This window comes from Salmo salar, chromosome 13 (assembly GCF_965601325.2).
Source record: "Salmo salar chromosome 13, fSalSal1, whole genome shotgun sequence".
Classification (NCBI taxonomy): domain Eukaryota; kingdom Metazoa; phylum Chordata; class Actinopteri; order Salmoniformes; family Salmonidae; genus Salmo; species Salmo salar.
The window spans coordinates 75863131-75885683 of NC_138303.1; the positions used below are offsets into that span (position 1 = coordinate 75863131).

At 40.7% G+C, this 22553-nt stretch overlaps 2 protein-coding genes across 3 annotated transcripts; one reads left to right on the forward strand and one right to left on the reverse strand.

Moving 5' to 3' along the window:
- Positions 1–2477: 2477 nt before the first annotated feature.
- Positions 2478–8865, forward strand: scimp (SLP adaptor and CSK interacting membrane protein). 2 transcript variants are annotated; one of them, XM_082960336.1, is made up of 5 exons: positions 2478–2646; positions 7612–7739; positions 7839–7896; positions 8157–8239; positions 8437–8865. In XM_082960336.1, the coding sequence occupies exons 1-5, from the start codon at positions 2507–2509 to the stop codon at positions 8625–8627; spliced, it is 600 nt and encodes a 199-aa protein (XP_082816462.1). In that variant the 5' UTR covers positions 2478–2506; the 3' UTR covers positions 8628–8865. The 2 variants fall into 2 exon arrangements, with proteins under 2 accessions (XP_082816462.1, XP_082816463.1); XM_082960337.1 differs by having other exon boundaries at positions 2511–2641; positions 8437–8833.
- Positions 8866–11246: 2381 nt separating this feature from the next.
- On the reverse strand, positions 11247–20123 carry LOC106567674 (derlin-2). Its single transcript, XM_014137233.3, has 7 exons — positions 19954–20123; positions 15792–15857; positions 15569–15642; positions 15247–15340; positions 14421–14616; positions 14189–14279; positions 11247–11968 (listed from the first exon to the last, which is right to left on the reverse strand). The coding sequence occupies exons 1-7, from the start codon at positions 20044–20046 to the stop codon at positions 11863–11865; spliced, it is 720 nt and encodes a 239-aa protein (XP_013992708.1). The 5' UTR covers positions 20047–20123; the 3' UTR covers positions 11247–11862.
- Between the last annotated feature and the right edge of the window lie 2430 nt (positions 20124–22553).

The following is a 22553-nucleotide window of genomic DNA, read 5'->3' on the forward strand; positions in this document are numbered from 1 at the left end:
CCCGTAAAACGGCAGCCATCCCCGCCGGCGCCATTTTCACTCTTATTTTTATGTGTGTGTGCTTTCTGAACCATTCATAGCAACTAGCTAACAAATTAGATCATATTGACAACGACTCTCTTTATGACCCTACCTTAGTGGATCCATACAATGATTCTATTATTAATTGACAGCTCTTCATCTCAAGTTCCTCGGCGTACACATCACAGACAAACTGAAATGGTCCACCCACACAGACAGCGTGGTGAAGGCGCAGCAGCGCCTCTTCAACCTCAGGAGGCTGAAGAAATTTGGCTTGTCACCAAAAACACTCACAAACTTTTACAGATGCCTAATCGAGAGCATCCTGTCGGGCTGTATCACCGCCTGGTACGGCAGCTGCTCCGCCCATAACCGGAAGGCTCTCCAGAGGGTAGTGAGGTCTGCACAACGCATCACCGGGTGCAAACTACCTGCCCTCCAGACTGTTAAACAGCCATCACTAACATTGAGTGGCTGCTGCCAACATACTGACTCAACTCAAGCCACTTTAATAATGGGAAAATTGATGTAATCAATTTATCACTTGCCACTTTATATTATTTATATTAGATGATGTTTACATAACCTACATTATTCACCTCATATGTATATACTGTACGCCATACCATCTACTGCATCTTGCCATCTTGCTGTAATTAGATGTATCACTAGCCACTTTAAACAATGCCACTTTATATAATGTTTTCATAACCTACATTACTCATCTCATATGTATATACTGTTCTCTATACCATCTACTGCATCTTGCCATCCTGATGTAATGTATCACTAGCCACCTTAAACAATGCCACTTTATATAATGTTTTCATACCCTACAATACTCATCTCATATGTATATACTGTACTCCATACCATCTATTACATCTTGCCTATGCCGTTTGGCCATCACTCATTTATATATTTTTATGTACATATTCGTATTCATTCCTTTACACTTGTGTACAAGGTAGTTGTTGTGGAATTGGTAGACTACTTGTTAGATATTACTGCATGGTTGGAACTAGAAGCACAAGCATTTTGCTACACTTGCATTAACACCTGCTAACCATGTGTATGTGACAAATAAATTACATTACTGTCTAGTCCTGCTTGAGTAGTGGAGATCTCTATGGTCGACCTGTTTCTCCTTTGCACTGTACTATACTGTGCTGTTCATTGACTATAGCTCAGCATTCAGCGCCTCTTCAACCTCAGGAGACTGAAGAAATTTGGCTTGTCACCTAAAACCCTCAAACTTTTAGATGCACAATTGAGAGCATCCGGTCGGGCTGTATCACCACCTGGTACGGCAACTGCACCACCCACAACCGTAATGCTCTCCAGAGGGTGGTGCGGTCTGCACAACGCCTCACCAGGGGCAAACTACATGCCCTCCAGGACACCTACACCACCCGATGTCACAAGAAGTCCAAAAGGATCATCATGTTCACCCCACTACCATCCAGAAGGCGAGGTCAGTACAGGTGCATCAAAGCTGGGACCGAGAGACTTAAACAGGCATCACTAACATAGAGAGGCTGCTGGCTACATACAGACTTGAAATCATTTGCCACTTTAGTAAATGGATCACTAGTCACTTTAATAATGCCACTTTAATAATGTTTACATATCTTGCATCACTCATCTCATTCCTATGTACTGTATTTTATACCATCCATTGCATCTTGCCTATGCCGCTCTGTCATTGCTCATCCACATGGGGCGGCAGCGTAGCCTTGTGGTTAGTGTTGGACTAGTAACCGAAAGGTTGCAAGTTCAAATCCCCGAGCTGATAAGTTACAAATCTGTTGTTCTGTCCCTGAACAAGGCAGTTAACCCACTGTTCCTAGGCTGTCATTGAAAATAAGAATTTGTTCTTAACTGACTTGCCTAGTAAAATATGTGTATATATATTCTTATTTCCTTCCTTTATTTGTGTTGTGAAATTGTTAGATTACATTTTAGATATTGCTGCACTGTCAGAACTAAAAGCACAAGCAATAACATCTGCTAACCATCTGTATGTGACCAATACAATTTGATTAGTTGACAGTTGACTCTGTGGCTCATGGTCAAACTGATGATCAATGCCGTGGAACGAGCCGTCGGCATGGGGATCTCTATTGACAAAGCATACATCTGAGTATGTTGGCATGAACGATAATAAGTCAACAAAAAATCTGCAGCTTGTAAACAGTCAAAGACCTCCATGTTATTGGACTGATTAAACCAGAGACATGCACAGAAGCTGTCTGATAGCCTGTCTTACTCCCAGCTGAAATAAACACATTTGAGTTTGACTTCTCCGATTCGCAACTTTCCAACGTCGGGGTTGCAGCAGCATTGCTTCGTAACCACGGCACATGGTAGACCTTATCAGTCCTTTTATTCATTTTCTCTTTTTCCTTCTCTCTATCACGCGCACACACACTGCATGGTGCAGAGTGATGGGTGTGGGTAGTTCCTTTAATATGACTGAGAGGAAATGAGTTGGCTGAAGCCTCAGACCTCAGAAGTGCATCATGATCCCATAAGAGTCTCCCTATCTTCTGTACACAGCTTAGAACTAAGAATATCATTGACCCACACAATCCTAGTCTTCAGCTGTTCGACTTTCCTTGTAAGGTAAGGCATATGCCATCTATTTGAGAGGTGTATTCTATTGTCATAAGAACAAGAAAATGCTTCTTTGTCAGCAAAATATTTTCTTCTAGGCTGTAGCGTACTATAAAACTGTGCTGACCATAGAACCTTATTGTTCAATAAATGCAATAGGTGATGTTATTGTTTGATTATAGTGTTAATAAAATAACTGTATAAGAATAACCATAACCTATGGAGGCAGGTTGAGGGGGTTTATTTTGTATGATAATTACTGTTGATGGTACTTTACTACCATAAAGGTCTTATTTATCATTTATTATTCATTTAAAATATAACAATAGCCTACTCTGCAACACCTTTTAATTGTGAATACATCTCTCTCTGACTAGAACTTCTTAGAAAAAGTAAATTGCCGGAAGTTATTTAGTTCTATAAAAAGGTATGCAGCTGTGAAAGGATGTTGTGCATGTTGTCTGATAAATATGTCATTAACATCAAACTCTGGTCAGAGAGAAGTGTGAATTAGTATCATTTACCAGCTGTGTCTGTGGCAAACACAGTTCATGGGAAATGTATGAACTTAACTTTCATTACAGCTAAAATGTAAATGTAGTATTAGGTGCATGTAAGGGTGCTCAGGATTGAGCGTGACTGTCAAAAAAACTGAAGAATGAGATTTATTATGTAAAAATCAAGTCACTTTTCCCCTTTGATTTAGTACAATTGCATACACAATTTTTATTTATCAATTATAGAGATAAAACAGTCTGCTTCAATGTAAAGCAATGAGTCGAAATGGCTTATGACAGTAATAAGTGGCATGTCAACACTGCTCTTACACAGTGTAGGCTAAAATAATCACAAGACTTGGCCAGTTCAAAAATGAGGAAGTGACATGTCATGGAGAAAAAGCAGAAATGCAGAACGATGTTGATGTGGGTGCCCATCAGTTATTTACTTGTATTAGGTCTTTCCACGAAGACATGCTAAAGCGCAAAAATTCAGCATCTTGACATTTCCCCCCGTGCACCCTCTGACTTCTAGGAAGATTTAACCCACTTAAACCTAACATTTCACCAGTTTGTAACGTCATAGTTATTTTGTTGATTTGACAAAGTCATTTCTTTTTTTAAATTTCATGCGATTAGTGATTAATTTACATCTGTCCCTAATTTTAAGATCAACCCTGTTATGTGAGCTGAACTCTTTTTTTTTAATATAGTGAAACTATTCCTTTTAAAAATATTTTTTGCAAAAGAAACATTGAACATCTACAGTGGATTTGGAAAGTTCAGACCCTTTACCTTTTTCCAAATGGTGTTACGTTACAGCCTTATTCTAAAATGGATTTAAAAACAAATAAAAAATTCTCATCAATCTACATACAATACCTCCATAATGACAAGAGAAAACAGGTTTTTCGATTATTTTTTTAAATACCTTAATATTTTTAAAAGGAATAGTTTCACTAGATTAAAAAGAGTTCAGCTCACATAACAGGGTTGATCTTAAAATGAGGGACAGATGTAAATTAATAAGTATTCAGACCCTTTGCTATGAGACTTTAAATTGAGCTCAGGTGCATTCTGTTCCATTGATCATCCTTAAGAGGTTTCAACAACTTGATTTTAGTCCAGCTGTGGTAAATTCAATTCATTGTACATGATTTGGAAAGGCACACACCTGTCTATATAAAAAGGCCCCACAGTTGACAGTGCATTTCAGGCAAAAACCAAGTCATGAGGTCGAAAGAATTGTCCGTAGAGGTCCAAGACAGGATTTTGTCGAGGCACAGATCTAGGAAAGGGTACAAAAACATTTCTGCAGCATTGAAGGTCCCCAAGAACACAATGGCTTCCATCCTTAAATGGAAGAAGTTTGGAACCAACAAGTGTCTTCCTAGAGCTGGCTGCCAAGCCAAACTGAGCAATCGGGGGAGAAGGGTCTTGGTCAGGGTGGTGAGCAAGTACCTGATGTTCTCTCTGAAGGAGTTTCAGAGTTCCTCTGTGGAGATGGGAGAACCTTCCAGAAGGACAACCATCTCTACAACACTCCACCAATCAGGACTTGATGGTAGTAGCCAGATGGAAGCCCCTCCTTTTATTTAACTAGGCAAGTCAGTTAAGAACAAATTCTTATTTCAATGACAGCCTAGGAACAGTGGGTTAACTGCCTTGTTCAGGGGCAGAACGACAGCTTTGTACCTTGTCAGCTCGGGGATTCAATCTTGCAACCTTTCGGTTACTAGTCCAACGCTCTAACCACTAGGCTACGCTGCCGCCCCGCTCCTCAGTAAAATGCACATGACACCCCACTTGGAGTTTGCCAAAAGTCACCTAAAGGAGTCTGACTCTCAGCCAAGTGTCACATCTGGAGGAAACCTGTCACCATCCCTATGGTGAACCATGGTGGTGGCAGCATCATGCTGTGGGGATTTCTTTCAGGGGAGGGACTAGGAGACTAGTTAGGATCAAGGTAAAGATGAATGGAGCAAAGTACAGAGATCCTTGATGAAAACCTGCTCAGGACCTCAGACTGGGGCAAAGGTTCACCTTCCAATAGGACAACAAGCCTAAGCACACAGCCAAGGCAACGCAGGAGTGGTTTCAGGACAAGTCTCAATGTCCTTGAGTGGCCCAGCCAGAGCCGGACTTAAACCCGATCGAACATCCTCTCGAGAGAACTGAAAATAGCTGTGCAGCGACGCTCTCCATCCAACCTGACAGAGCTTGAGAGGATCTACAGAGAAGAATGTGAGAAACTCCCCAGATACAGGTGTGTCAAACTTGTAGCGTCATACCCAAGAAGACTCGAGGCTGTAATTGCTGCCAAAGGTGCTTCAACAAAGTACTGAGTAAAGCGTCTGAATAATTACAGGTGAAGTCAGAAGTTTACATACACTTAGGTTGGAGTCATTAAAACTTGTTTTTCAACCACTCCACACATTTCTTGGTAACAAACTATAGTTTTAGCACATCTAACCGACTACAGACAGATGATTTCATTTATAATTCACTGTATCACAATTCCAGTGGGTCAGAAGTTTAAATACACTAAGTTGACTGTGCCTTTAAACAGCTTGGAAAATTCCAGAAAATGTAATGTCTTTAGAAGCTTCTGATTGACTCAAATGATGTCAATTAGCCTATTGGATGAGTACCTGTGGATGTATTTCAAGGCCTACCTTTATACTCAGTGCCTCTTTTTTCTTTGACATCAAGTGAAATTCAAAAGACCTCCACAAGTCTGGTTCACCCTTGGGAGCAATTTCCAAACGCCTAAAGGTGCCACGTTAGTTCGCAAGTATAAACACCATGGGACCACGCAGCCGTCATACCGCTCAGGAAGGAGACGCGTTCTGTCTCCTAGAGATGAAGGTACGTTGGTGCGAAAAGTGCAAATCAATCCCAGAACAGCAGCAAAGGACCCTGTGAAGATGCTGGAGGAAACGGGAACAAAAGTATCTATATCCACAGTAAAACAAGTCCTATATTGACACAACCTGAAAGGCTGCTCAGCAAGGAAGAAGCCACTGCTCCAAAACCGCCATTAAAAAAGCCAGACTACGGTTTAACTGCACACTCCCTTTTTGGAGAAATGTCCTCTGGTCTGATGAAACAAAAATAGAACTGTTAGGCCATAATGACCATCGTTATGTTTGGAGGAAAAAGGGGGAGGCTTGCAAGCCAAAGAACACCATCCCAACCGTGAAGCACAGGGGTGGCAGCATCATGTTGTGGGGGTGCTTTGCTGCAGGAGGGACTGGTGCACTTCACAAAATAGATGACATCATGAAGATGGAAAATTATGTGGATATATTGAAGCAACATCTCAAGACATTAGTCAGGAAGTTAAAGCTTGGTTGCAAATGTGTCTTCCAACTGGACAATGACCCCAAGCATACTTCCAAGTTGTGGCAAAATGGCTTAAGGACAACAAAGTCAAGGTATTGGAGTGGCCATCACAAAGCCCTGACCTCAATTCTATGGAAAATTTGTGGGCAGAACTGAAAAAGCATGTGCGAGCAAGGAGGCCTACAAACCTGACTCAGTTACATCAGCTCTGTCTGGAGGAATGGGTCAAAATTCACCCAACTTATTGTGGGAAGCTTGTGGAAGGCTACCCGAAACGCTTGACCCAAGTTAAACAATTTAAAGGCAATGCTACCAAATACTAATTGAGTGTATGTAAACTTCTGACCCACTGGGAATGTGATGAAAGAAATGAAAGCTGAAATAAATCATTCTCTCTACTATTATTCTGACATTTCACATTCTTAAAATAAAGTGGTGAGCCTAACTGACCTAAGACAGGGAATGTTTACTTAGATAAGTCAGGAATTGTGAAAAACTGAGTTTAGATGTATTTGGCTATGGTGTATGTAAACTTCTGACTTCAACTGTATGTAAATGTGATATTTACATTTTTTATATTGAATACATTTTCAGAAATTTTAAAACAGTTTTTGTTTTGTCATTATGTAGTGTTGTGTACTTTTGAATAATAAGGCTGTAATGTAACAAAATGTGGAAAAAGTCAAGGGGTCTGAATATTTTCCAAATGCACTGTAATTGTCAAATCAGTGTAAATGCAAGTAACCTGGTTCTACTCCTTTTGGACATTTTCTGGTGGGAAACTAAGCACGTCGAGCATGACAGACTAGACAGGCTAGACATTTGTTTTTATACTTTGTGTAGGTTGCATCCAATTGCCACTCCCTGTTGCACACAAGCTTCGATTCCCCATCACAAGGGGATTGATGGCTGATTTAACATGAAATTGTCAACCCTGTTACTTTATTTGGCACTTAGGGAAACTTGTTTTTTATGAAGTTGAACATGTTAAAATTATGTGCAATCAAACGTTTCTTTTTTAACAAGTTACACCTCTTGAAATGGCTTCTTGAAAGATTTTTCTAAGGAATTCATGAGGTCATCATCAATTACTTACATGTATATTTGGGCTCTTTTGTGCACTGTGGACTAGATCACTCATGGAACCTTTACGGGACACTTTACGAGAACTCTTCTGGCTGTGGGTGGTTCTTGGAATGATTTTTGTTTCCTTGGTAATAGGTCTCATCTTCATTCTTATCAACAAGTGTATTTCCAAAAGTAAGTATTTTCAATTACACGATTACATCAGAAGCATTATTGTGAGCGTTACAGATCCATTTCTCAACTTATATGAACTGTCTTTTTTTTTTTTTACAGCTGCTGAACAATACAATACAAGTACACCAAGTCGCACCACACCTCAGTATTATGCCCAGTAAGTCTCTTGCACTATTTTCAGCTGATATAAATGTAACCTACATTTCTATTGACATTTATAGAGGTTGAATTTGTTGACTCATCATTCATTATCACAATTAAAACCACAAGTTTGGTCCTCTCTTCCCCTCAAACCTTTGATTCAATTTAGGGCGAGTTGTTTTTTAAGCATTCTTAGTTGTCCAGGGAAGGGAGGGATTTTGTAAAAAGTTTTTTCCAAAGTGGAGATCTAATTGCTCGGGTTTCTCCCCTATCCAGGAGCAGCAAATATCATCCCAAAGATCTGGAGGATGATTTGCCTCCTTTACCACCAAGGACTCAGTTTCTCACATCCTCTCCCAGTAAGCATCAGGTTTCATTCGATAAGCCTTGAAATGCAATCATGAGCACACATTGGGAGTAATATTACACAATGATAAGCTGTTTTGTTAGAACATTCACAATAGGAGCCTTTTAAGCCCACACAGTAACAAAACACTTTTTAGGCCCTGTACAATGTCAGCCTCAACTGTCAATAATGTGCGTCTTTGCTTTCCAGAGACCGAAAGCTATGAGAACCTTGTAGGGCTACCTGACTATGTGAAAGTAGATGACAATGCCCCTCCTCCACCGTACCATCACACAGAGACACTGGTGTGTAAGGACAATTGCCATGATGGCATTGCTGAGGACTACGATGACATCAGAGCAGACAGACAGATTGAGGAGGACTATGATGATCTGGGATAAAGCCAGAGGCAACAGAGACTATACTAAAGGAACTGTTGTGGTACATATGTAATGTATACTCCTACTAGCCAAAAATAGATGTTCTGTAGAAGTACGACTATCCCTCAGCTGATATGGCTTCATGTTTTAATCATTTATTTGGCAATGCTTTACCAGTTTGCAGAAAACTAAAGTATAGCTTTCTGGTACTTACCAAAAAGCTCTCTTGTAACAATTTCTTACTTTTAAGAATTCAACACAAATTAGTTGTGTTTCAGGGTTTACAGTCATGGCCAAAAGTTGAGAATGACACATTAATTTTCCCAATCTGCTGCCTCAGTTTGTATGATGGCAATTTGCATATACTCCAGAATGTTATGAAGAGTGATCAGATGAATTGCAAAGTCCCTCTTTGCCATGCATATGACCTGAATCCCCAAAAAACAGTTCCTCTGCATTTCAGCCCTGCCACAAAAGGACCAGCTGACATGTCAGTGATTCTCTCGTTAACACAGGTGTGAGTGTTGATGAGGACAAGGCTGGAGATCACTCTGTCATGCTGATTGAGTTCGAATAACAGACTGGAAGCTTCAAAAGGAGGGTGGTGTTTGGAATCATTGTTCTTCCTCTGTCAACCATGGTTACCTGCAAGGAAACACGTGCCGTCATCATTGCTTTGCACAAAAAGGGCTTCACAGGCAAGGATATTGATGCCAGTAAGATTGCACCTAAATCAACCATTTATCAGATCAAGAACTTCGAGAGCAGTTCAATTGTTGTGAAGAAGGCTTCAGAGCACCCAAGAAAGTCCAGCAAGCGCAAGGACCATCTCCTAAAGTTGATTCAGCTGTGGGATCGGGACACCACCAGTACAGAGTTTGCTCAGGAATGGCAGCAGGCAGGTGTGAGTGCATCTGCACGAACAGTGAGGCGAATACTTTTTTGGAGGATGGCCTGGTGTCAAGAAGGGTAGCAAAGAAGCCACAGACTGATATTCTGATATCCCAGAAGGGACAGACTGATATTCTGCAAAAGGTACAGGGTTTGGACTGCTGAGGACTGGGGTAAAGTCATCTTCTCTGATGAATCCCCTTTCCGATTGGGGCATGCGGAAAAAAATCTTGTCCAGAGAAGACAAGGTGAGCGCTACCATCAGTCCTGTGTCATGTCAACAGTAAAGCATCCTGAGACAATTCATGTGTGGGGTTGCTTCTCAGCCAAGGGAGTGGGCTCACTCACAATTTTGCCTAAGAACACAGCCATGAATAAAGAATGGTACCAACACGTCCTCCCAACCAGCCAGGAACAGTTTGGTGTTGAACAATGCCTTTTCCAGCATGATGGAGCACCTTGCCCTAAGGCAAAAGTGATAACTAAGTGGCTCGGGGAACAAAACATCAATATTTTGGGTCCGTGGCCAGGAAACTCCCCAGACCTTAATCCCATTGAGAACTTGTGGTCAATCCTCAAGAGGCAGGTGGACAAACAAAAACTCACAAATTCTGACAAACTCCTAGCATTGATTATGCAAGAATGGGCTGTCATCAGTCAGGATGTGGCCCAGAAGTTAATTGACAGCATGCCAGGGCGGATTGCAGAGGTCTTGAAAAAGAAGGGCCAACACTGCAAATAGACTCTTTGTATCAACTGAATGTAATTGTCAATAAAAGCCTTTGACACTTATGAAATGCTTGTAAGTATACTTCAGTATTCCATAGTAACATCTGACAAAAATATCTAAAGACACTGAAGCAGATAACTTTCTGGAAATTAATGTGTCATTCTCAACTTTTGGCCACGACTGTACTATGTAACTAAACTATTAGGCTGTAGTTAGCAGAAAAGCTGTGTAGTTACAAAATGAATATTGAATATAATGGAAAAATGTGCACAGAAAATTAACAATCACCATATGCTGGTCAATGGTGCTCGTTTTGCAAACTTATTAAATCCCATAGACCAAACCAGTTGTATCAGGAATCAACACAAGTGGTATATTTATCCATTTTACTCAGTCTTTATATCTGAGCAGTAATCTGATGCTTGCTGAGTTTATAAACCAGCGTAGTTGTTGAAACCCTGTAGTTCTAGGAATCATCAATGTTAGATTGTGTTTATAACTGTGCTCACTGTGGATCATGAAGCAGCAGACCTTGCCATGTAAAACATGACATTGTTTTATGAAACCAATAACTGTAAAAGGTTTCCAACAGATCGGATATAGAGTATAAGAATAGAAATGGGTGAAAAGGTGACTTCCCTTGTCCACCAGTGACAACTTCCTTTCGCAAAGTTAAAAATTAGATCCTCTGGTTATTGACAATGGAACAAATAGGCATTTCAAAATCTGTATTGATTAAAATACAAATGTAATCTACAAGCCCTGCCATAAAGGTAAAAAACTGCAAAAAAGTGAAGCGTTTACCACTTACTGTATGCAACCGAAACTTTTGAAAAAAGTAGCCGTTTAGTTTCAGTTTGAATACTGAAGGGTTTGTTGCAGGGGTTTCAAAATGGCTAGTCTCTTGTCGAGCCTAGAAGCTTGGCATGCAACACAAATGGTCGGTCAAATTTACTCCCTTCCTTCCACACTGCAATGTCTTCTACCAGAGGAGGGCAGTACAGAGTAACGTATGCATGTTTGATTTGTCCACAGTACATTTTTTTTCTACAGTTGTAATAAACAATTTAAGCGTTCTCACATTATTGATCCTAGTGCATCCAAGCACTCTTGGTACTGGAATCAAATGATTGAATACATTTCAAATTTCATTATGGAACTCCTTACAGAAAAACTTGCTTCAACTGATGCAACAGTGCAGAAAAATTACAAAGAAAATATCTCCTGCATTATCTACATATGCCACACATTTATTCTTTTTAAAAAGTAAAGGAAAACACTCAATCTGAATTCATTCATTCAGATTTTTTCCTCCACTGTTTCCCATCATTTGACAATATTGTTGAGCCTCATTTTTTCCCCACAGAGAAAGCCAAATCTCAACGCAACCAAAGGTTAACCATCAAAAGTCACTTCCTGTTACATCCACTCATGTGGTCTTAAAGTGAGTCTGGCTTATTGAACAGTTTGAGGGAGATGTAAGTCACACACCAAACTCCGAAAAGCTCTGGTTGGAGATTGGCGTTGTCCATCCAGAACTAGAGAAACAAGTCGGAAAAAAAGACCAAGTTTGTCCCTCTTGTCTCTCACTGAGGAAAAGTCCATTATAAAGTGATCCTGTGGTGGGGGGCTAGATTAACCCCCGAGGCGCTGTCCCTCTCCCCAGGCGAACCCCCCCGGACGCTCTTCAGGAAGAGGGTTGTAGTTGGCATCCTCCTCTGGAGTGTCAAACAGCATCTTACTGTGAGAGAGAGAATTACAGAGACAGGTGAAAGACCTACATACAGTGCATTCGGGAAAATATTCAGACTTTTTCCACATTTTGTTATGTTACAGCCTTACTATAAAATGGGTTAAATTGTTTGTTTTCCTCAATCTACACACACAGACACAATACCCCATTAATGTCAAAGCGAAAAGTATAGATATTTTTATTTAAAAAAAACATACCTTATTTACATAAGTATTCAGACTCTTTGCATAGAAAAATGTGAGAAACTCCCCAAATACAAGTGTGCCAAGCTTGTAGCATAATACCCAAGAAATCGAGGCTGTAATCGCTGCCAAAGGTGCTTCAACAAAGTACTGAGTAAAGGGTCTGAATACTTATGTAAATGGTTATTTCTTTTTTGCACAAAAATCGAAAAAAACCTGTTTTTGCTTTGTCATTATGGGGTATTGTGTGTAGATTGATGAGAAAAACAAAACAATTCAATCAATTTTAGAATAAGGCAGTAACAAAACATGGAAAAAGTCAAGGGGTCTGAATACTTTCCAAATGCACTGTATACCAAACAAAGCACAGGGCAATATGCTTAAGATACATAAATATAGTTGAAGTCAGAAGTTTACATACATTTAAACTCAGTTTCACTATTCCTGACATTTAATCCTAGTAAACATTTCCTGTCTTAGGTCAGTTAGGATCACCACTTTATTTTAAGAATGTGAAATGTCAGAATAATAGCAGAGAGAATGATTTCAGCTTTTATTTCTTTCATCACATTCCCAGTGGGTCAGAAGTTGACATACCCTCAATTAGTATTTGGTAGCATTGCTTTTAAATTGTTTAACTTGGGTCAAACATTTTGGGTAGCCTTCCACAAGCTTCCCACAATTAAGTTGGGTGAATTTTGGCCCATTCCTCCTGACAGAGCTGGTGTAACTGAGTCAAGTGTGTAGGCCTCCTTGCTTGCACACGCTTTTTCAGTTCTGCCCACAAACATTGTATGGGATTGAGGTCAGGGCTTTGTGAAGGCCACTCCAATACCTTGACTTTGTTGTCCTTAAGCCATTTTGCCACAACTTTGGAAGTATGCTTGGGGTTGTTGCAAACCATAGTCTGGCTTTTTTTATGGCGGTTTTGGAGCAGTGGCTTTTTCCTTGCTGAGCGGCCTTTCAGGTTGTGTCGATATAGGACTCGTTTTACTGTGGATATAGATACTTTTGTACCCGTTTCCTCCAGCATCTTCACAAGGTCCTTTGCTGTTGTTCTGGGATTGATTTGCACTTTTCTCACCAAAGTATGTTCATCTCTAGGAGACAGAACGCGTCTCCTTCCTGAGCGGTATGACGGCTGCGTGGTCCCATGGTGTTTATACTTGCGTACTATTGTTTGTACAGATGAAGATGGTACCTTCAGGTGTTTGGAAATTGCTCCCAAGGATGAACCAGACTTGAGGTCTACAATTTTTATTCTGAGGTCTTGGCTTATTTCTTTTGATATTCCCATGATGTCAAGCAAAGAGGCACCAAGTTTGAAGGTAGGCCTTGAAATACATCCACAGGTACAGCTCCAATTGACTCAAATTATGTCAATTAGCCTATCAGAAGCTTCTAAAGCCATGACATCATTTTCTGGAATTTCGCAAGCTGTTTAAAGGCACAGTCAACTTAGTGCATGTAAACTTCTGACCAACTGGAATTTTGATACAGTGAATTATAAGTGAAATAATCTGTCTGTAAACAATTGTTGTAAAAATGACTTGTGTCATGCACAAAGTAGATGTCCTAACCGACTTGCCAAAACTACAGTTTGTTAACAAGAAATTTGTGAAGTGGTTGAAAAACGAGTTTTAATGACTCCAATCTAAGTGTATGTAAACTTCCAACTTCAACTGTACATACATAACGCATCTGATAAATGGATGGTATATTTCTACTTTTATTAAGAGCTATTGATGTGCCCTTCCTTTTCTAGAATAATACCAATCAGCATAGACATTGTCACAGCCACTCCCAAGGACAGCATACTTTCAGAACACCATGTCAAAACATTGGTTACAACATTGTAAATGTTGGCAATTTCCATATTGTAATAACTAATTGTTTACCCATCTCTCCAGCAACATTACCATCTCTCAGCAGACTTGTGGGGTAAACACTGCAGTTTCTATCATAAGACAAACTCATTCTTGGACAGTACTAGAACCATATCAAACTTATAAATGGCCAAACTTACAGAAAAAAGGGAGTCTTGAGCCATCTGCCACCACCTGGCTGGTTTGGGAACACATCCTCCAGAAAGAAGTACACATGACCCACAGCGATACCTTAGGGAAGGAAATACAGCATTGATCCAACTAGTCACCACTACTCAATGGTCAATAAGGCAACAACATTTTGGATCTTAAAGCCATTAATAACATTGATGCATTACAGAAATTTGCTATGGTGGTTAGAGCGACTGGTACCTAGTAAATCCACAATGATGGAGTTGCCCAGCAACAGAGAGAATCCCATGAGCACCCAAGGGAGAAAGGGCGCCTGAAAGTTCAGCAGGCCAAAGAAGTTCATGCGAACGTTGGGGTTACGCCTGCTCCACACGTACACCAGCATGATGGTGAAGGCTTGGCCCAAGAACACCAGACTCACAAAGGTGCCAAATATCTTTGTGCTTACTGAGAAAAAAAGTGATTGGTGGATTGAATTGTGGCATACAGCATTATTCGAGTTGATTTACCCTAACTTAGGAAAGGGGATACCTAGTCAGTTGCACAACTGAATGCATTCAACCAAGATGTGTATTCTGCATTTAACCCAACCCCTCTGAATCAGAGCGGTGCGGGGGGCTGCCTTAACCGACATCGGCGGCATAACGGTTGATTTACCCCCCTTGTCGGCTCAAGGATTCGAACCAGCGACCATTCGGTTACTGGCCCAAAGCTCTTAACCTCTAGGCTACCTGTCGCCAACTGCAGACAATCAACCAATTGATTCTCAAGTTTGACAACTAGCCTAAACAAAGCTTTACATTTAAAAAAAATATTATATTCAGGTGGCAAGAAATGTGACTGTTGCGTAAGAGCTTCTCATTAAGGCACCTGTGGATAACATAGGCCTACATATTTCCTGTACACACATACAGCATTATACAACAGTAGGCCTTATTAAGAGCTCAATCAGAAGCTTGCTAAAAATATCACAAATACAGGTACATTAAGTGTATGTGGTGCTGAACATGTCTCGACTCCTGCGGTATCAACTAAGACCATGAAAGTAACAGTGTTACAAGGATACAGTCATCAGAAGGCCACCGAAGAGGAACATGAAGACAAAGTCAGCGGTGCGGCCCCTGAAAGAGCCCTCCTCCAGCATACGACAGTATCGGTACCTGGAAGCCAACAGTTAAGGTAATCTGGCAAGGGCAAAGCAAATACTAAACCTATATTTCACTATGATTAGACAGTTGCATCATGATTAAAAATAAATGAAACATGGCTCGCCTTCTTGTTCAAGACAAGCATTTTATGAGTCGCATAGTGCTTCCAATCAAAGGGACGCAAAATATACATTTCACAAGTACACTCAGAGCAAGACATGTGCAACAGAAAAAGGATACAAAAAAATCATATTGAAAAGGAAGTTGAAGCCAACTGGACCAAAAAATAGAAAGTTGGTTATGAGTCTCCATACCTACAAGACAGAACAGAGAAATCAGTCAACCTAGCATTACATTTTATTTTTTAACTGCTACGCTTATACACAGCAGGCCTAAGATTAAAAACTTCAAAATGTTTGTCATATCTGATACAGTAGCTAAATGACCAATTGCATGTACTCACCTGATAATTCCTTAGTATCAAATCAGGGTTGAAGTATAGTTGGAAAGGTGTGATGAGCTCTAATTGCTGAGTGTGAGAGCAAAGAAAGTGTCATCATTAGAATCAATAGTTCACCTGATGATACAACTTTTGTCAGAAAACGCTAAGTTAAGTCAACCATGAACTATCATCAATCTTGGGGAATTCTTGACAGTCTTTTAAACAGCAGTTAACAAACTGCAACCCTATGCTTAGCATGCTGAAGTTAACTAAGGTAAACGGTAGCTTTCGAAAACCCTTTTTCAGCGGTTATCGTTGGCCACGGCAGGCCGTGTGAACTACAATTCCGACGCTGTGTTTTAGCGTCCATAATTATCGCTTGCGAAACGGGTTTTCGAAAGATATGGCCCTCATCTTTCATATCAGCGAGAAAGAATCTTTCAAATAAAAAAGTTACAGTAAGTATAACCAATGTTCCCTCTAAGCTGTGACGCGGCCTATCAGTCCACGGAGAGAAGCACAAGATAGGGAAAACTAGAAAGTTGATGAAGTTCTGTTAGTTAATACTATCAACGTTTCCCTTTACTGTGGCAATTGTGATCGAATCAACGCAATAGCCACTTTCAATGCAACTTACTAAAACAAAAACGAACTATGCAAGAGATTTTGTTGTAGGCACAACGCAAATGCATCCAACAAGTTTGTAGAGTCACAAGCTTGATGTAATCATTGTGTGCTAGGAATATGGGATCAAATACTAAACCTTTGACTACTTTAACACACCTAAGTGAATTTGTCCCTATACTTTTTGGTCTATGTACAGAAAGAGCTGTAATTTTGAAACAGTTCAACCGATATGGATGAAAATACCCTCAAATTAAAGCTGACAGTCTGCACTTTAATCCAAAGTGTTTGAGTACAGAGCCAAAATGAAAGAAATGAGTAATTGTCCCAATACTTTTAGAGCTCACTATATATGATTTGGCATGGCACACTGTCTAAGAGCTACTGAAGATTGAAAGCAAAAATGTTATAAATACATGTATTTTTAACAACGTGAATATATAATTTTCATACAGTGGTGTAGAGTACTAACGTAAAAATACTTATTACTTATTTTTTGTATCTCTACTTTACTATTTATATTTGACAACTTTTACTTCACTACATTCCTAAAGAAAGTAATGTACTTTTTATTCCATACATTTTCCCTGACACACAAAAGTACTCGTTACATTTTGAATGCTTAGCAGGACAGGAAAATAGTCAAATTCACACACTTATCAAGAGAACATCCCTGGTCATCCCTACTGCCTCTGATCTGGTGGAATCACTAAATACAAATGCTTCATTTCATCTTAGTGTTGGAGTGTGCACCTGGCTATACGTAAATTCAAAAAATTTAAATTAAATTGTGCCTTCTGGTTTTCTCAATATAAGGAATTTTAAATGATTTGATACTTAAGTACACTGCTCAAAAAAATAAAGGGAACACTTAAACAACACAATGTAACTCCAAGTCAGTCACACTTCTGTGAAATCAAACTGTCCACTTAGGAAGCAACACTGATTGACAATACATTTTACATGCTGTTGTGCAAATGGAATAGACAACAGGTGGAAATTATAGGCAATTAGCAAGACACCCACAATAAAGGAGTGGTTCTGCAGGTGGTGACCACAGACCACTTCTCAGTTCCTATGCTTCCTGGCTGATGTTTTGGTCACTTTTGAATGCTGGCGGTGCTTTCACTCTAGTGGTAGCATGAGACGGAGTCTACAACCCACACAAGTGGCTCAGGTAGTGCAGCTCATCCAGGATGGCACATCAATGCGAGCTGTGGCAAGAAGGTTTGCTGTGTCTGTCAGCGTGTCCAGAGCATGGAGGCGCTACCAGAAGACAGGCCAGTACATCAGGAGACGTGGAGGAGGCCGTAGGAGGGCAACAACCCAGCAGCAGGACCGCTACCTCCGCCTTTGTGCAAGGAGGAGCAGGAGGAGCACTGCCAGAGCCCTGCAAAATGACCTCCAGCAGGCCACAAATGTGCATGTGTCTGCTCAAACGGTCAGAAACAGACTCCATGAGGGTGGTATGAGGGCCCGACATCCACAGGTGGGGGTTGTGCTTACAGCCCAACACCGTGCAGGACGTTTGGCATTTGCCAGAGAACACCAAGATTGGCAAGACTGGCGCCCTGTGCTCTTCAGATGAAAGCAGGTTCACAGACAGATGTGACAGAGTCTGGAGACGCCGTGGAGAACGTTCTGCTGCCTGCAACATCCTCCAGCATGACCGGTTTGGCGGTGGGTCAGTCATGGTGTGGGGTGGCATTTCTTTGGGGGGGCCGCACAGCCCTCCATGTGCTCGCCAGAAATAGCCTGACTGCCATTAGGTACCGAGATGAGATCCTCAGACCCCTTGTGAGACCATATGCTGGTGCCGTTGGCCCTGGGTTCCTCCTAATGCAAGACAATGCTAGACCTCATGTGGCTGGAGTGTGTTAGCAGTTCCTGCAAGAGGAAAGCATTGATGCTATGGAGTTGTCCGCCCGTTCCCCAGACCTGAATCCAATTGAGCACATCTGGGACATCATGTCTCGCTCCATCCACCAACGCCACATTGCACCACAGACTGTCCAGGAGTTGGTGGATGCTTTAGTCCAGGTCTGGGAGGAGATCCCTCAGGAGACCATCCGCCACCTCATCAGGAGCATGCCCAGGCGTTGTAGGGAGGTCATACAGGCACGTGGAGGCCACACACACTACTGAGCCTCATTTTGACTTGTTTTAAGGACATTACATCAAAGTTGGATCAGCCTGTAGTGTGGTTTTCCACTTTAATTTTGAGTGTGACTCCAAATCCAGACCTCCATGGGTTGATAAATTGGATTTCCATTGATTATTTTTGTGTGATTTTGTTGTCAGCACATTCAACTATGTAAAGAAAAAAGTATTTTAATAAGATTATTTCATTCAGATCTAGGATGAGTTATTTTAGTGTTCCCTTTATTTGTTTGAGCAGTGTATATTTAGCAATTACATTTACTTTTGATACTTAAGTATATTTAAAACCAAATATTTTTAGACTTTTACTCAAGTAGTATTTTACTGGGTGACTCACTTGAGTCATTTTCTATTAAGGCATCTTTACTTTTACTCAAGTATAACAATTGGGTACTTTTTCCACCGGTCATGGCACGCTTTGTATAAGAACTATTGAAAATCGTTAATAGCAGCCTGGAGTGTATTAGAGGATGATTAATCAGACCACTAGGAGGAGGAGAGATCTGACTTGTTCATTAGCATGATGTCTTGCTAGCTAGATGTATGCTACGTTCAAAACAACTGGGAACACGGAAAAATACGAGGTCCATTTTTATTTTAAATGTAACCTTTATTGAACTAGGAAAGTCAGTTAAGAACAAATTGTTATTTACAATGACAGCCTACCCCGGCCAAACCTGGACGACGATGGGCCAATTGTGCACCGCCCTAAGGGACTCCCAATCCCGGCCGGATGTGATACAGCCTGGATTCGAACCAGGGACTGTAGTGACGCCTCTTGCACTGAGATGCAGTGTCTTAGACCGCTGCGCCACTTGGGAGGCCTTCAAACCATGACGTTAGTGATATTCAGGTCGGGAATTATAGAAAGAGGCCCGAGTTTCCGAGTCGGAATTCAGAATTGAATAACATTTCAAATAGACCTCAGTCGGAGCTCTTTTTTTCGCGAGTTCCCATTTGTTGTGAACGCACAGAAGTCGGAGACTCTCGAGTTCCCAGTTGTTTTGATTGCGGCAGTAAACCGCACAAAAAACAGTCATGTAAATGTTACGAGATGTAGCTGTGCTCACAGATAATCATACATTTATAAGTTTCGCTACCAACTGCATAGTCTATTTAGCTGGCTACTGACCATTGCACACATTTGGTCAATTCGATCAAGGTCGGTGACAGCCCAACTACAGTCAATAACAATTGTTTGGCGACACAAACACAGCTGTCTAGCTAATTGATGTGCACTACCGTACTGTCTTTGGCACTTCTGTTTTGCCAGAGACGCGCTAGCTAAAAGCAGCAAGCTAGTGAGTTAGCAGACTGACATCCACGGCTAAACGCCAAGCCCTGACCCTGTCTACATTGCCGACAAGAACATGTTTCAGATGAAATTCTAATATCTTACCACGGCAGCGGTGGTGAGGACGCAGGCAGTTGTGTATGCCCGAGTTACAACAGGAATCTGTAAATATTCCTGCTGAAAAGTCTGGTAAGCCATTTTGGACTAACTGAAGGCTTCCGGCACTTTCTTGACACGTCATCACATGGTGAGAAAATGCCGCGTTCATAACAACTGGGAACTCGTCAAATCATGACGTCAGTGACCTTCAGGTCGGAAATTCGGAGCTCTAGAAAGAGGCCTGAGTTCCCGAGTTGGAATTCAGAGTTGGGTGACCGTTCAAATAGATTCTCCGAGTCGGAGCTCGTTTTTTTCGAGTGCGAAATTGTTTTGAACTCTCGGAAGTCGGAGAATTCCAAGTTGTTAGGAACGCGGCATAAAGGGGAGTTGCTGTGAGTTTTTATGATCTGTCATTGGTTTGTCAGTCCACGTCCTTTTTGTGTGAGCCAATGGTGTGAGCGAACCACACACCTGTCAATCACATAGTCGATGAAACGATGGCATTCATTGATTGGTCCGCGTATGTCTCTACAGCAAATAGGATGAAGGGGGGTGAGGTTTTGACTAGATGGGAATGGATTTTCTTTCATGTATTTTTCATCCGTCACGAGGTTAGATACAGTATTTAAAATATATTCAGTGTCAACAAAGTTAACATACATTGCATTATCCCGTAACCACCTTTAATTTACATCTTATACTTATATTGTGTGTGTGTGTGTTTTCTTCAATATGGCAATGAATAAGGACAAATAACTGCGCATATTACTTTATTTATGAAGTATTCCACTAAATGAAAGAACTTGACCAATGACAGCTGACAGTATTTACTCTTCCATCTCCGTTGCGTTTTTACATCTTCCTCAATTTTAAGTCTGGGGTGTACACCATGTGATTTTATTTGCCTTATGCCTTTTTCAACACCTTTTCTCATCCTTTCTCTCCCTGTTTCCTTTCGTTATATTTCCTTGCAACATCCACCAGGTGGGCTTTTTCCTCACTTGTTCCTTTACTCTCTTCTGTTCTAGCTCTGAGAGGCTCTTTTACTTTGTTCTTCTCCAACATCTCTCTTTCCTCTCCTGCTTCGCCCTGACTCTCTCAGCACTTCTAGTTTCCATAACTTTACAATGATGCATCTGAAAGAGAAGTCCCATGTAAGACAGTGATCTGCAATATTATTATTACTCATTCTCTAGCATGAAGTCAATTTAATCTATTGAATCCTAAATATGACACTTAATTGACATTCCTGAACTTTGACTGGTTAAATGGAGTACTGTACCTGTGCCTGCTCTTGTTTTCTGAACCTCAGGACATTCTGCAGCTGGTACAGCTTTATTTCTGGCTCCTTCATCCCCTCCTCGATTTCGCTCTTCTCTTTTGCTCACTTCTCTTCTTTCTCCCTTTGCATTCTCTCCATTTCACTATTCTTTCTCTCCCACTCCCCATAAACTCCCATCCCTTCTTCTTGTCCATGCAGGAACAGAATCTTAATCTTCTCTCTTTCCAGAGCCTCTATCGCTCTCTCAGCTCAACTTCTCTGTTGCCTGCATGCTCCTCATCTTAGGATGGATTGCACCAACATGGATTAACTCTTAAAAACTTGGTTAAATCAAGGTTTATCTATTAATCTTGTTGCAGCTAACTTTAAACCTGGTTTAAAATTAATCCTAGTTAAATGTAATCCTTCTAAACTAAGTTTAATTTTGACTTTAAGCCAAGGTAAAATGTAATCTTGTTGCTCCATTATTGTAAAGTCAAATTTAAATTTTGTTTAGGGATTAAATCTAAACTGCCACTGGAGGAGGTTTAAATTAATCACATTTTTAGTGTGTTTACAATTTTAGCTCCTGTGCCTTATCATGTTTGCAAAACTCAACCAGCCAGCAAACTAATTTGACAACAAAGTGCAATTAAATGCATAATTTAGCCCGAAGTGAAAACTCACTTTGCTAGCTAGCTAGCTAGCAATGACCAGTGCAGGTTTGTTTCCACAGAAATAGAATTAGAACATATAACTATGGGGAATCCATTATGACACGTGTCACAAATCATAGTTTAGTGATTTAACTTTAGATGAACTAATCCAGGTTTAAAATTAAGTGGTGCAACACATCTGATTAATTATAAACCTATATTTACAAAATCTAGATTAGCTCTAATCTAAAATTAATTAAAACTTGGTGCAAACCACCCATAATCTCCTCCTTCATCCATTTTTTACCCTGTTGATCCCAGAGGTTTCGTAGGCCAGCCTTGGACCATCTCCCCCTGTCCTCCTTTCAGGCTACTTGGGTCTGATTCCTCTCCTTGGCCTGCTTTGTACAAAGCTGTCTCCAAACCATGCCTTATGAGGTTCCTTTCATTCTACTCTCACACCTTGTCCACCTTTTTCATTTTCAGCTAACAGCCTTTTGTCCACTTTCACCTTCCCTTACTTAGCAAAGGACATTATGTTCTCCATCTTCACCTTTGCTATCTTGACCTCCATATTTTGTCTGTCTGCCACTGCACTTTCTCTCTGTTTCTCAAACACCTCTCTCTCTCTCCAGCTTCCATTGGTTGCAGTGTACCTCAAGTCTCATTCTCAGTAGCTCTTCTATTTG